Source organism: Camelus dromedarius, chromosome 14 (genome assembly GCF_036321535.1).
Source record: "Camelus dromedarius isolate mCamDro1 chromosome 14, mCamDro1.pat, whole genome shotgun sequence".
Taxonomy (NCBI): Eukaryota; Metazoa; Chordata; class Mammalia; order Artiodactyla; family Camelidae; genus Camelus; species Camelus dromedarius.
The window spans coordinates 58,085,265-58,099,774 of NC_087449.1; the positions used below are offsets into that span (position 1 = coordinate 58,085,265).

The 14,510-nt window shown below is 53.9% G+C and overlaps 1 protein-coding gene across 6 annotated transcripts; it reads right to left on the reverse strand.

Annotated features, from left to right (window-relative positions):
* Nucleotides 1-227: 227 nt before the first annotated feature.
* SLC66A1 (solute carrier family 66 member 1) lies at nucleotides 228-14,456 on the reverse strand. Of its 6 annotated transcripts, none has more exons than XM_010997655.3 (9): nucleotides 14,363-14,453; nucleotides 13,884-13,973; nucleotides 9,418-9,641; nucleotides 4,479-4,604; nucleotides 3,722-3,809; nucleotides 2,990-3,132; nucleotides 2,725-2,817; nucleotides 1,994-2,179; nucleotides 228-717 (listed from the first exon to the last, which is right to left on the reverse strand). In XM_010997655.3, exons 3-9 carry the CDS (start codon nucleotides 9,514-9,516, stop codon nucleotides 646-648), a joined length of 807 nt encoding a protein of 268 aa, XP_010995957.1. In that variant the 5' UTR covers nucleotides 9,517-9,641; nucleotides 13,884-13,973; nucleotides 14,363-14,453; the 3' UTR covers nucleotides 228-645. The 6 variants fall into 6 exon arrangements, with proteins under 6 accessions (XP_010995957.1, XP_031320083.1, XP_064350058.1 ...); XM_031464223.2 differs by having other exon boundaries at nucleotides 4,479-4,608; XM_064493988.1 differs by having other exon boundaries at nucleotides 4,479-4,608; nucleotides 14,360-14,427.
* Nucleotides 14,457-14,510: the final 54 nt, after the last annotated feature.

Below are 14,510 nucleotides of genomic sequence, written 5' to 3' on the forward strand. Positions count from 1 at the left end.
ATTCTCGCTGCTGTGTCCCCACTACCAGGTGTGGAGCCTGTCACAGAGAAGAAGGTTGAAGAAACCAGAGGCCCGAGAGGCCAGGCAGAGGCAGCCAGCCAACCCAGCCCCTTCCTGCTTGGCTCCCCCACACCCTGGACCTGTAGGTAGGACCCCTTCCCCATCCAACACTGTTCCCAGAGCAGCCCGGACCCCGCCGGCACCTCAGGGAAGGAACGAGAACAGGCTGCGCTGGGAGTACCGTTTACTAGGACAGTCCTGGCCGCACCAGGAGGAGCGGGACCCTCCCCGGGGCTGAGCGGGCAGAGTGAGGTAGGTGAGCCAAGGGGCAGCCGTTCTGTCCCCCTAGAGGCGAGGTTTTGGCGGCAGCCCCTGCGTTAGGCTCCCAGGGACAGATGCTCAGACCCTGAGAGGTGAGTCCCCAGAGAGGGTCGTCCTGCTCCAGGAAGAGGCAATCAGTCAGGGCTTCTCGAAGAGGCAGCTCCAAGCTTTCGGAGGTGTTGCAGGGAGGGGCTGGGCTGGACTTCTAGGCCCCCCGGCTTCCTCCACAGCTCAGTCCAAGGGCACCATCACTGCCCAGACTTCTCCCTTCCTGAGTGTGGCATCTGGAGGTCCCTGTCATCCTGGGCTGGGCCTGGGTCCTGGTCAGCTGGGGAGGAGTGACTGGCGCTCTGAGGAGGTGGCCGCGTCCCGGTACAGCAGGAACTGTATGGAGATCTGGACAGGTTGATGTCAAGGCCGAACAGAGCAGACTGGGTCAGACCTGCCCCTGCGTGGCCTGTGGCTCCATCCGAAGCTACTTCCCCCCTCCCTTCCTCTGTCCCCAACTCTGCCAGGTTGGGAGGGTCAGCCACGGCCTCCCAGCTGCTGCTCTTGCTGCCTCCCGACCCCTCGACCCCAGACGAACCCCATTCATCCACCAAGTCCAGCGCTGGGGTCTTCCTCCCTCGGGCATCCTCCCCTGACCCCGGCCCCAGGATCTTGCCTTCCTTCCACCCTACAGTGTCCCAGTGGTTTCACTAAGTGGCGCTAGAACTCGACTTTTCTTTATCTCTCCTTGCACCCAACAGGGAGTCAGCAAATGTCGAACTATAGCCATGTTTACTTTCTCCTGAAGGAGATCCAAATATTGCCCTGCTCAGCCACCCAGCCAACATTTACTGAGCACTCACTGTGTGCTGGGTTGGGCGCTGAGTGTTTCCTGAGACTTTATCTTATGTAGTTGCCCCATTATCTTGGTGAGACAGTGGGACAAAGATATGGAAGCACAGAGAGGCTAACGGTTGGCCCTGTGTCACACAGCTAGGACGCAGGAGAGCCAGGATCTGAGCCCAAGTTTTTCTGTCTCTAACTCGTGTGTCTTCACGTTCCAGCTTTCCTTCCTCTGGCCTCCATGGGCTGATTTATGCCCTGTTCTCTAGGGCCTTTGCACAAGCTGTGTCTGGAACATCCCTCCCTTGCTTTGCCTGACTAACTTCTTTTCCTTCAGGGTACAATTTAAATGGCATGTGTAGCGGGAAGGGTATAGCTCAGTGGTAGAGTGCACGCTTAGCATGCATGAGGTACTGGGTTCAATTTCTGGTAACCCCATTAAAAATAAATTAAAAAAATAAAAAACCCTAATTACCACGCTCCCCAAAAAAGAGTAAATAAATAAATGGCATCCGCAGTGGCCTCTGCTGAGCCTCTAAACCAGGACAGCCCCCGGCTCACATACACTTGCAGTTTTTCTCTGCGGCAGTTGGTGGATCCCAGTGAAGTAATTATGATTATGTGTGTCCGCTCAGCCTCCCCACTGAGCTGTGAGCTTCCAAAGGCAAGGGTCATTCTGTTGTTGCTCACTACTTGCTCTGGTGCCTAGCGGGGTGCCCTGCACACGGGAGGTTTGACTCTTGATGGGTGGATGGAAGGATGGCCGGATGCTGAAGCTGTGTGCAGGCAGAGGCTGCCGCAACCATGCTGGCCCCGCCAGCCCTCACGCCATGAAGGATACGATGGTGTCGAGCAGCAGGACGCCCAGGCTGCCCACGAGCCAGGGCAGGTGGTGCAGCAGGTAGCTGCCCTCGCTCTGGCCCACCTCGGGGTTCTTTAGCAGCACGCTCAGCCCGTACAGCGTGTTCCCCAGCATCACCAGGGCGAACAGCGAGTAGGAGATCCCCTGGGTCGACTTCCGAAGGAACTAGAGAGGGTGGGGGTTAGAGACCTCACACGGGGCTCTCGGCTCTCTGGACTGTAACTGTCCACATGTCCATCTGCCCTGTCTCACTGCACATGCTCTGAGCCAATTTCACAGTGTGACCGGTGTCTACCATGGGCCAGGTGCCCAGACCAGCCCCTTCCAGGGCCTGACTCCTCATCCCCACTCCAACACCCTCTCCAGGGCCCCCTGCCCTATCCCGCCCAGGAGGGTAGGAGACCATGGCTGCACCACCCTGCCGGCCCCGAGGTGCTCTCTCCCTGCCCCACGCCCATCCCTGACCCCCCACCTTCACCTCTACTCTCAGCCCCTCGCTCTCACCTGACCTCCTACCTCCTTGGGACACATATGTCACATGTATCCCTGGATGGCAGGCATCCCATTTCCAGAGGCAGAAACTGAGGCTTGGAGAACCGGATTAAGCTGCGCAAGCCAACAGTGGTGTGGACAAGACCTTCCGCGCCCATGTGCTACTCCTTAACCCAGGGGCCCGAGCGGCCAGCCCACCGCCCCTGCCCACGGCTCACGTTGGTGCGGATCTGAGGCAGCCGGGAGAACAGGTACAGCACGCTGGAGATGGAGCCGATGACAAAGCCGATGACCTCTTGCTTCGTGAAGGGCTGAGAGGGCAGAACAGGATGCTCAGTGCCCAGGAGGGGCCAGGGTGCAGGGTGAGAGCCCCGAGCTCCCTCCTAGAGGGCAGTTCCCTCGCTCCCGTGGCTGTATGGGGGAGGGCCTTCAGGACAAGCCGGACCCGCACCCCCACTCTACCACCGCGTACCCACACCTCACCTTATTGCCCGGTTCCACGGACAGGAGCGTCCGTCCCCGGAAGACCTCCCTCGGGGCAGCCACAGAGCTGGTGCTGCTCAGCAGTGGGGTGGCACAAGCCACCCCCAAGATGAACAAGAGCACAGAATTGATGGGGGCAGACCCTGTACACATGGCAGGAGGGAAGCTGAGGTTAGGCACCCAAGTGGCAGCAGACAGACTGGGCTTTGAGTCCTCAGTGGCTGTGTGACTTTGGGCAAGTGACCTAATGTCTCTGAGCTTTTATTCCTCATCTGTAAAATGGGTATAACTACAGTACCCATCTTCCAGAGTTGTAAAGGTGAACTGATGAGGGCAGTGGGAGCAGGAGGGTGGTTATCAGGCATGGAAATGCTAATGAAGACAGCCCCAACCCCATGTGCTGGGGTTTACTGTGCAGCCCTGGCTCTGACCCCTTCTGAAATCTGAAGGGCAGAGATGGCCTGTGTGCCTTGTCCTTGTTTCCCCAGCACAGAGGAGCAGCTGCAGCGTGTTCGGTGACTGAGAACCTCAGTGAAGGGCACCCTGTGGTCCCGCCCGGATCTGCTCATCGCCCTCTATCTCGGCTGATCAGCCGATCAGGGCTCAGGCTTTCAGATAAGGCCTTTCTGAGGTTTGGGTTATCACCAGCAATGGGAAACCTGCTTTCTCTCAAGCTCCCAGGCCTCCTGGCTGCCCCAAAGTGCCTGAACACAGAAGGACCAATGTACTCACACGGAGAGGGGCGTTTCTTGAACTTGTAATGGAAGTACAGGGACAGCATCAGCAGGTCGGCCAGGACGTAATACAAGGCTGTGTAGGTCTGCAAGAGACGCGGGGGCGCAGGGCGCTGGCGGCAGGCCCAGGCCGCTGGGACCGCGGCCCAGCACCGGGGCCCCCACCCCAGCCCAGTGACCCTGAGCAAGCGGCTTCACCTCTGGAAGCTTCTGTTTCCATGTCTGGAAAGGAGGGGGTCATAATTCCTCCCTGGCAGAACCAGACATTGGAGGCCAGGGCCTGGAGGGGCACCAGCCCAAGCAGATGGAGGAAACAGTGGTGGGCATTATGGGTGGGTCAAAATAGGGCTCAGAGGGTAAGGGGTGGCTCATGTCTCGCTGGATACAGGGGCAATTAAGGCTCTGCACTCCCGCCTGGGGACACAACAGGTTCCTGACTCTGCCTCCCAGCCCCACCCGGCTGCAGAGCGACCGTACCCGGGCCTCCCACAGGAGAACGTTCCTCCTCCAGGACCCCACATCCCAAAAGCTGAGTCAAGACCTTAGCACCTCCAAGGTCCAAGACCCCAGTGACCCTTTGGATTGACATGCTCATTCTGCAGGTGGGGAAACTGAGGCCCACAGAAGGGCAGTGGGCAGCCCAATGTCACACAGAGGCAGAGGGCTCTCTCCACAGTGTGGGGCCCTTGCAGGATGGAAGGACACCCCTGCCATGGCAGTTCTTGGCCGCCCACCCCACCCGGGGATCGGCCCACCTGCAGGGGCAGCTGGTCAGCCAGGAAGGAGCCAATGAGATTGCAGGAGTCTCCACCGATCCAGCCCAGGAGGAACCACAGGGACAGGGCCTGGTCCATGTTGCCCGTCTTGCAGGCCTTGATATACTGGCTGTGGCAGAGGAGGGAGGTGCATGCTCAGAGGCCGAGGGCTGTGACACCGCGTGGAGGGTAAATGTGGGAATAGCCCTGGACGAGAGGACTGCGGGGCAGGGGCTGCACAGAGGTCACCTGGAACCAACCCTTCCTGCACGCAGGATTCTCATGAGCCTTTCTTTGCCCTTAGGGGGTTTTTACTGGGGAATCCCTTCCAACCCGGCACCTTGATGGGACGTGCATCTTTCCAGAGAGATCCATAGAGTGACACAGATTCTCACCCAGAGCACCCAGGGGCTCTCGGTGGGGCCCTGAGGTTTTTATAGGGTCCCAACGTCTTGTCTCAGGTCCTGAGAACCATTTCACAGGGACCCTGGATTCTCTCTTCTGTGGAGGGGCTGATGGGTTTGACAGAAGGATGGTGACAGTGATATGGCCTGGGCTCTGCCTTATCTCCAGGGATGGCTGATGATCAGATGGGCCAGACTACAGCCTGTTATAGGCAAGGGGCACCAGAGAAGGGCGGGGCTGTGCCTCCTGGAGCTCACGTTACAGAAGCCATGCGGTCAAGTCCCTTTCCTTCCAATCCCCTCTTTGGGGACTGAAAAGTCATGGAATCAGGATTCACATCCAGACTCTGAGGCTCCAGTCCTGCTCTGAGCTGCTCCACAACTTCCGTTTGCTGCTGGTAATTCTTTTTAATCATTTGCATGTATTTAAATCAGTAAAAGGTAACTAAATAGCACCGCAGCCCACCCATCACCCAAGACAGAAACTAGGAAAGCTGGACAGGTCTCTGGTCTTCCCACAGCCATCATTTCTCCTCTGTCGCCTACCGAGCCCCACCCCTACCCACCTCCAGGCCTCTCCAGTTCCTACCCAAGCCTGTTCCCTTCGTTTCTGTCTACGTTCTCAAGGATCTAAAACCCCAATCTTGCCCAAATCTGTCAGAGCCCTCCACTGCTCTTCAATAAGGACCGACATCCTCCTGAGCACGTCCTGATAAGGCCCCCCATCCCTCTGCACGTCCCTCCACCAGGATTGCTTTCCCTTCCTCCAAACTCTTCATGGGCAGATGGCCTGCCCACTCTCTCCTCTACATCCTTCAGGAAATGTCAGTTCCTCCTCAGGGCCTTCCCTGATGGGCACTCTTCCAGCATCTGCCAGTTCCTCCTGGACTCAAGCTTCCTGAGCCCTGCACAGGCCTGGCATGGAGAAGGCCCTTCAGGTTGAACTTGTGGCCCTTAGGAAAGCCTCCTCTAATAAACTGTGACTTGATGTGTCTCCATAAATCACAGGGAAGTGATTCTGTCACACTCAGGGAAGGCCAAGTCCTAATGAGAAGCACGAAGGTGGGTGGGGCTCTCTCCCAGGCCGCTGACCCACCTCCCCAGTTAATCAGCCAGGCCCAGGCAGGGCCAAGATTACACCAGGTGGAAAGGGGAAGCCTCAGCCAGCTCTTCATAGTTCTGGGGAAGCTCTCACCTCAGGACAGGGAGTTGCCCTGCCTCGGCCTCCACCAGTCACCTAGGCCAGTCCAGTTTGCCTCCTAAGGGCCACCTATGCCAACCCCATCATTGCTTGCTGGATACCTTACACAGCCTCCAAGGCAGCCTCCCTGCCTCCAGCCTCTGTCCTTGTGCCTCCAGTCCTCCTACCCTATGGCTCCCAGGTTATCTTTAGTGGGTGGCAGAATGGAAGCTCTGCAGAGGCAAGGATGGCGTCGGTTCTGCTTACTTCCGTCACATCTTGTATGGCAACTGGGACAAGCTGAGGTGGTAAAAATGTCCAGCCCTCAACACATGCTAGGACAAGTCAATGGGATAAGGACAGGCTTTTAACATATGGTACTGGGACAACTGGGAACTGCATGCTAAAGAATGAGGTTGGATCCCTACTTCACACTGTATACAAAATATAACCCAAGCTAGATCAAAGCTCTAAATGTAAGAGGTAATTTGTGATACTGTGATTATACAGTAAGACATGTATATGTTTGGTCTTCCCCATTCCCTGCAGAGAGCGCCTAAAGCCGGTGGAATGTCCTAAGGGTGGAAGGAAAGGAAGGTGTCTTCTGTAATGCTGATGAGGTGACTTCTGGAAAGCCCTTAGGTCTCCTGAGAATCGGGAGTGGTTGCCATGGGAACCAACCACGTGATCAGAGGTATCATACCTGTGTATGAAGCCTCCAGAAAAATCGTTTCTCAGAATTCTGTGAGCCGTTCTAGCAAACTAATTGAAGCTAAGGAGGGGTCGTGGGAACCTCTAAATCTATAGCCAGAGGCCAGAAGCACAGGTGACAACCTGGACTTGTGACTGACGTCTGAAGTGGGGAAGGAGGGAGCGGTCTTGTAGGATGGGGCCCTAAACCTGTGGGATCTGATGCTGTCTTCAGTCGGATCGTGTAAGAATTGAGCTGATTGCTTGGTATTGTGGGAAAAAACACACATCACAATTGGTGTCAGAATTGGATAAGTCTACACAAAACTCTTAGAAGAAAAGATAAAGGTGATTCTTTGTTAGCCAGATTAAGCTATTACTTCTTAATACAACATACATACAACATCGAAAGCACAAACAACAACAACAACAAAAAAGATAAACTGGACACCATTAAATTTTTGAATTTTTGTGCTTCAAATGACACCTTCAAGAAACTGAAAAGACAACCCACAAGATGGGAGAAAATACTTGCAAATCATGTATCAGATGAGGGTGTTGTATCTAGTACAGGGGAAGGGCATAGCTCAGAGGCAGAGTGCGTGTTTAGCATGCATGAGGTCCAGGGTTCAATCCCCAGTACCTCCGTTAAAAAAAATTCTACTTTTATGTGGAATCTAAAAAAAAATGAGACAAATGAACTTATTTACAAAACAGAAACAATCTCACAGACATAGAAAACAGACTTGTAGTTCCCAGGAGGGAAAGGCGGGGGTGGAGGGATAAACTGGGAGTTCAGGATTTGCAGATACTAACTACTCTATGTAAAATAGATAAACTGCAAGACCCTATTGTAGAGCACAGAGAACTGTATTCAATACCTTGCGATAGCCTATAATGAAAAAAAATATCTATGGTGTATGAAAAGAAATATATATATTTGTATAACTGAATCACTATGTTGTACACCAGAAATTAACACAACATTGTAAACCGACTATACTTCAATTTAAAAAAAAAGAAAAGAAAAATGGGTGAAGAATCTGAATAGACCTTTTTCCAAAGAAAATATAAGTTGGCCAACAAGCACACGAAGAACCACTTAATACCACCAGCCATCGGGGAAACACTAACCAGAACTACAATGAGAGAGCACTTCATACCCTGTGGGACGACTAGAATGAAAAAGACAGGAAATAGCAGGTGTTGATGGCGATTCAGAGAAACTGGAACCGCCATACACTGCTGAGAGGAATATACAATGGTGAAAATGTTTTGGAAAACAGTCTGGCAGTTCCTCAGAAGATTAAACATACAGTTACCATGTGACCTGGAAATTCTACTCCTTAGATCTACATCCAAGAGGAGTAAACACATGTTCCCACAAATACTTGTACAGAGCAGCCTTAATCATAAGGGCCAAAAGGTTGAAACCACCCCGATGTCCAGCAGTGGATGAATGAATAAACAAAATGTGGTACACACATACCATGGACTAGTATCAAACATAAAAAGGAATGAAGTACAGACACACACGCGCTACACACAACGTGGGTGAACCGGGGAGATGTTATGTTCAGGGCAAGAAGCCAGTCACAGAAGGCCACGTGCTGTCTGATCCAGTTATATGAAATGCCCAGAATAGGCAAATCTACAGACAGAAAGGAGATTGGTGGCAGGGGTTGGGAGATTTAGAGGGAAATGAGGAATGACTCATTTCTCTCTGGGTTTCTTTTTTGGGTGAAGAAAATGCTCTAAAACTGATTGTGGCGATGGCTTCACAACTCTGGATATACTAAAACCGTGGACTTGGACGCTGAAATGGCTGATTCTATTGTGTATGAACTCTCTCTCAATTAAACCATTATCTTTCTCCCTCAGGATAGAGAGCACAAAATCTAACAGTGGAGCGTGTCCTTATGTTACAAGGCCCCTGATGACCTCTTTGACCTCACCTCTCCCTGGCCCCTAACTCTCACACCCTCTGCCCAGCCATGGGACTGAGCATACAGTGTGTTAACGGCCGTCCTTATAGCACCAACCTTGTGAGGTAACGAACAATATTCCCATTTTACAGATGAGGACACTGAGGTGCAGAGCAGTCAAGGGACTCATGGTGTGTCCTCAGTCCCTAATCACAGCAGTGGCCACGCTGTTTTGTAATCAATGCCTGTCCGCCACCAGACTATCACAGGACAGAGGCCTTGTTTGCTGCATCCCAGCCCACCCCTTCCTCTGCCTTTTCTCTTACTAGCTGTGCAATCCAGAGCAAGTCACTTAATCTCTTTGGGTTTCCATTTTCTTGTAAAGTAGGGATGGAGACTGTATCTATTTCACAGGGTGGTTATGAGGATTAAATAGGGTACAAACATGTCAAGTGCTTAGAAATGAGCTAGGACACAGCGGGCACTCAGTGAACAGTAGCAGGTGTTAGTACTATTATCTCTGTGTCCCCAAGGCCCAGCACAAGGCAGGGCCTAGAGTGGGGTTCAGTGTAGGGCCCTTCGGAGGGGCTGAAAGTCAGTGAGTGGGGGTGGAGGGGGGAGCACACTTGGCCTTGAGTCTGGAGAGGCCCGAGGGCAGCCAGGCAACACCAACTCTGCTCAGCCCCTCACTGCCCCAGCCGTGCAACCCAGCCTGGTCCCACCACCCTGATGTTACTCACGGGAAGGTGGATGCAGCGAAGCAGAGAATGGAGATCAAGCCCAGGCCCACACTGGCCTCGTCCCAGCCGTCCTGGGCACACTCGCCAAACACGTCCCATATCCACTGGCGGGAGCCGTTGGGGCAGTTGGAGAAGTTGCCGGAGCCCAGTTTCTTCCAGACCATAGTTGCAGAGGAAGGGAGGGAGGGAGAGAGGGTACCGGTGTGCCGAGGCAGGCGAGGGCTCTACAGGGAAAAAGAGGGGGCCTTCAGTTTGGGGAGATCCAGGTCCCAGTCCTGGTCCGGCCAACCTAAGCCCATCTCAGCCTTACCACCTGGCACCGGCCGAGCCCCTGAGCCAGACAGAGGACACAATCAACCTCAAGCACTAAGGTCAAAGCAACCACGCGTGCGGGGAGCGCTGGCTCTGTGGTCAGGGACAAGAGCATTCAAATCCCAGCTCGACGTGCTAACAGTGTGACTTCGGGCAAGAGACTCAGCCTCACTGTGCCTCAGTTTCCTCATCTGCAAGATGGGGACGACAACAGTGCCTCCTCCACACAGTTGTGAGGATTAAATGAGTTCATAAATACGGTGTAGAGAACTGAGCCCTCAGACAATGTCACCTCTGTTATAACTCTTGAATGTCTATAACTCTGAATTCTTCTTGTAAATTACACTGTGAGGGTCTTCTGAGACCAGGCCCATTAATTACATTATCTCATTTAAAGTACAGTTGTCCCAGATGAATGAGTAAAGAAGATGTAGTGTACACACACACACACACACACACACACACACACACACACAATGGAATACTACTCAGCCATAAAAGGATGAAGTTTTGCCATTTGCAGCAACATGAATGGACTCAGAGGGCATTACAGTAAGTGAAATAAGTCAGACAGAGAAAGAAACACTGTATGCTATCACTTACATGTGGAATCCAAAAAATTACAACAAACTAGCAATTATAACAAAAAAGAAGCAGACTCACAGACAATGAGAACAAACTAGAGGTTACCAGTAGGGCGAGAGAAGGGAGGAGGGGCAAAATGGGGGGGGGAGACTAAGAGGCACAAACTATTAGGTATAAAATAAGCTACAGGGATATATTGTACAACACGGGAATATAGCAAAGTATTTTATAATAACTGTAAACGAAGTATAACCTTAAAATCTAAAGTACAGTTGTCCCCCAACATTGGTCAGACGAGGCAAATAGAGAAGGACCAGGGAGCCCCCGGGTTGCACAGGTGGTGGGACTGAAGTTTGGCGTGTTTGAGCTGTATTCTCTCAGCATCTCTTGTGTGTGGGATGCCTGCCAGCAAGGCATCCAGAGCCACCTCCCCATTCTCATCACTGACAGAGCTAGGAACTGGCTGCTTGCAGGGGCAGGCAGGGAAGTCCCCTCCTGGTGTCTGGGCACCCTGAACAGTGACTAGAGCAGTCACTGCCCACGTGACACTCCCAGAGGAGGAAGAGAAAGTGGGGCTGTGGAGAATCATCACAGCCCTGAGCTCTTGAGCAGCTCTGTGCTAAGCACCTCACAGGCCCTTCTGCATTTTTGCCACACATCAACTCTATGAAGTGGGGGCTGCTGATACAGCCATGGGGACCCAGGAAAGTGACTTGCCAGGACCATCCAGGCAGGAAGTGGTAGGGCCAAGAGTCAAAGCCAGGACTGGGATCCAAACCCCTGCTCATAGCCACCATGCCATGCTGCCCCCAGCACTTCTGTCCCTGGGCGCGGTGGAACCCTCCCGTGGTCTGGCGCAGCAGCCCAGCGACTCGTGCAGCCAGAAGGCAGGCTTCCTCTTTTCACTGAGCTCAGAAGGGCTTTCCTTATCCAGGGTGAGGCTCTCTCCAGCCACCTCCAGTTCCTGAGTGTGTCAAAAGACCCAGGATTCTCATAAAGCAACGTCCTATAACTGAAAGCTAGAGACTGAATGTTATGTCCCACCCCCACCGCCCGCCTCCAAATTCCTATGTTGAAATAACGTGCAATGTGATGGGATTTTGAGCTGGGGCCTTTGGGGAGTAGTTAGGTCACGAGGGCAAAGCCCTCATGAATGGGATTAGCGCCCTTATAAACAGACCTCAGAGAGACCCCTCACCCCTTCTGCCAGGTGAGGACACAGAGAGAAGACAGCCACCTATGATCTTGGAAGTGGATCCTCACTAACAGCAAATCTCCCAGCACCCTGATCTTGGACTTCCCAGCCTCCAGAACTGGGAGAAATTAATGTTTGTTTCTAAGCCACTCAGACTACGGTACAGTGATCTGAATGGGCAAAGACATCTCGGCCAGACCTTTGGAACTGCTGAGGTCACAGCAATCTGGGGGTATCGGAAGGGAAAGGAAGCGAGTCAGCTTCTTTTCTCAGGAAGCTCGAGGCTCTCAGCCCTAGTGTGACTCGCCAGGGAGCCCAGAGCTGGACGCAAGGGTATCCGAGGTCACCACCTGCCCAGTTCACGGCAGTACCTCCAGGGCCCCACAAGTGTGGCTGAAAGCCTCTTCCTGTCCCTTGGTGACCCACCTTGACCTTCGGCACAGCTGATGCCTGAGCCGTTTACCTGATGTCCTGCCACCAGCACCTGCAAGGCCACCCAAGGTTAGCATCCAGTCCAGGTAGGCGCTGTGCCTCTGCAGTGCCAAAAGGCATGGCAAATCAAGTCCTTTGCCACCCTCGTAACTTCTCTGTGAGGGGAACACTGTCCTCATTTTACAGATAAGGTTGAGTGGCCTTGCGCAAGTAACCGTCTGAGTCTGTCTATAAAATGAGGATAATGACACTTACTCCTCGGGGCTGCTGTACAGATGAAATGCACATAAATCTCTTAGCCGGGTGTCTGATGTAACGGTAGTGACTGTTTTGAGAAGGAGAGTCCAGTACCTCAACTACCCTGAGGCCATTCTCACTCCCTCTTTTCACCCCGATTAGGGAAGAAATAAGGTGGACACATGCCCAATGAGGGGGAAGGGGGTTGAGGGATGTACCTTGGCTCACAGGGCCCAGGGCACTGGGTAGGTGGTCCCCTGTCCATGCCCAGAGCCCCTTGTACAGCTCCGGGCTCAGGACACTCTGAGACACACCTGCACCCCGAACAGAAGGGGCTTTCCTCTGAGGGCCACTGTGCATGGAGCCTGTCACCTGTAGATTCTGGCTTCTGAGAATGGGCCCACCTCCTGGTCCAATAGCATCGAGTAAATGGATGTCCGGGGTTGCAACAAAGGTTGATCAGCTCTGTACGTCTGACAAGGACCACAGCAGGGGGGCCTTGGACTCAGTGAGGGCACATGTTTGAAATTCAGGATCAGTGAGTCTGGGCTGGGGCTCAGGGACCTCGGGTTGAAGAAGCTCCCCCAGGGGATGCTGGTGCATGTGGCCAGACTTTAAGAAAGGCAGCGCTGGGAAAGGCATCTCCTGCCACAGGCAAGCTCCTCTTCCAGATCCCAAGCTGAGTCAGGGAGAGGCTTCCCACTGAAGCTGCTCAAGTGGCCACCCTTATCTATCAGATAAGTCCAAATTCCTTGAGACAGGGCCCCAGGGTACTCCAAGAACTGACCTCCCTACCTCCTCTCCAGTTCCTCCCTCTGAATCTTCAGACAGTCATCCTCAGGCCTGCAGACTTCTGTATATGCCATCTCTTCCCCTAGGCGTGTTCTCTCCCCGCCGGAGGGCGTGGTAAAGATACTAAGACCCTGTTTTCCACTGCCTTCTCAAAGAGGGGGTCTTGCAGGAGCTGACTGGACAACACTTGTCATCTCTTCCCCCACCCTGGTCCGTATGCCCGAAGAATGCTCATCACTCTCTTCAGCGACCTTCACATCTAAGCCCACTCCACTCCCTTCAGCCTAGTTGTAAACTTTTTCTTGGGGCCTAGACACACCAGCTGCACAGTAAAGGTTAAGAAAATTAGTGAAAGACAGACAGAGAGATGGGGCCGGGAGGGGAGGGAAAAAGGAAGGAAAGAAGGAAGAAAAGAAAGAAAGGAGAGAGAGGAAGTCCGAAAGGAAAGAAGGAAGACCTAATTGGGAGCTTGGACGGCCTAGGGATGAGGAGAAAGTACCCTGGAACTGACCTGTCTGATGCCTACTAGTATAGAACTCTTGGGCAAGTGATTGAGCCTCAGAGTTCCAATCTGTAAAATGGAGGGGGGGGGCGTAATGCAAGTATCCACCCCCTAGGCTAATGGCAGAGTTAAATGAGATAATCCAGGCCAAGTGATTAGAATGGTGCCTGGCACAGGTGAAACACTCAGCAGTAATAGTCAGGGATGGCTATTATTCTGTTCTGGCTGTAGCTCTCCCCCCTCCCCTACAGGGACCCTGGCAAACAGCAGGCTTCAGTACGCGTTGAATAGACAAGACTGCGCCAGTCCTCACACTTCCAAGCGCAGACTCCCCACTTACACACTTGGAAGCCTGTCCTAGGCGTGTGGTGGGAGGGGACAATCTAGGCTCCCTGCAGACCTGGGGAGTACCTGAGGGGAGGAGCGTCCCGGCTTGGGGCGGCGGTCCTCCAGCTCCTTGGTCTCAACACCCTCTGAGTGACTCAGCCCAGCACGGGCCGCCTGTTTGGTGGGGATAATGACAGGGCAGCCGCTGGGATTAGTGCTCATTTGCCGCGAGGCCCCCCTCCCCTGGCCTGCCCTGGGGAAAACAAAGCCGTCAGAAGTGAAGGGGCCTGTCGGCCAAGACCAGGAGCTGAAAAGGAAATCCAGACCCCAACCTTTGGCCAGGCCGATCCAAGAGGCCATGCTGGTCACCCCTGAGGAGGGGGACGTGGGCCCCCAAGGCCTCCCCAATCCCAGCCCACAGCCTCGCTCCAGGATCTCATGCCCCAAAGTGGGGACAGGAGCCCCAGGATGGTCCAGGGGCTGGGGGAGAGGGTAGGAAAGATGTAGTAGGGAAGGTCTAGGGTCCCGACTCGCAGCCCCCAGCCTCATATTCGGCTCACCACCTCAAGATCCGCCGCACCGCCCGGCTTCTGAGTTCTGTCCCTCGGGTCTGAGTCAGCTGACCCGAAGCCCCGCTCGGCCCCGCCCCGGAGCCACGCGGCTCCGCCTCTTGCGCCGCTCACTTGACGGACGGCCCCTGGAGGCGTGGCG

What these genes read in the sequence shown, in the direction of transcription:
- SLC66A1 (XM_064493989.1), bottom strand. Translation starts at nt 9,581, where the DNA reads ATGGTCTGGAAGAAACTGGGCTCCGGCAACTTCTCCAACTGCCCCAAC. An exon ending in CAAGAAACGCCCCTCTCCGT is followed by an intron (nt 3,133 to 3,721) that starts GTGAGTACATTG and finishes CCATGTGTACAG; the next exon opens with GGTCTGCCCCCATCAATTCT. An exon ending in CCGTGGAACCGGGCAATAAG is followed by an intron (nt 2,818 to 2,989) that starts GTGAGGTGTGGG and finishes CTGCCCTCTCAG; the next exon opens with CCCTTCACGAAGCAAGAGGT.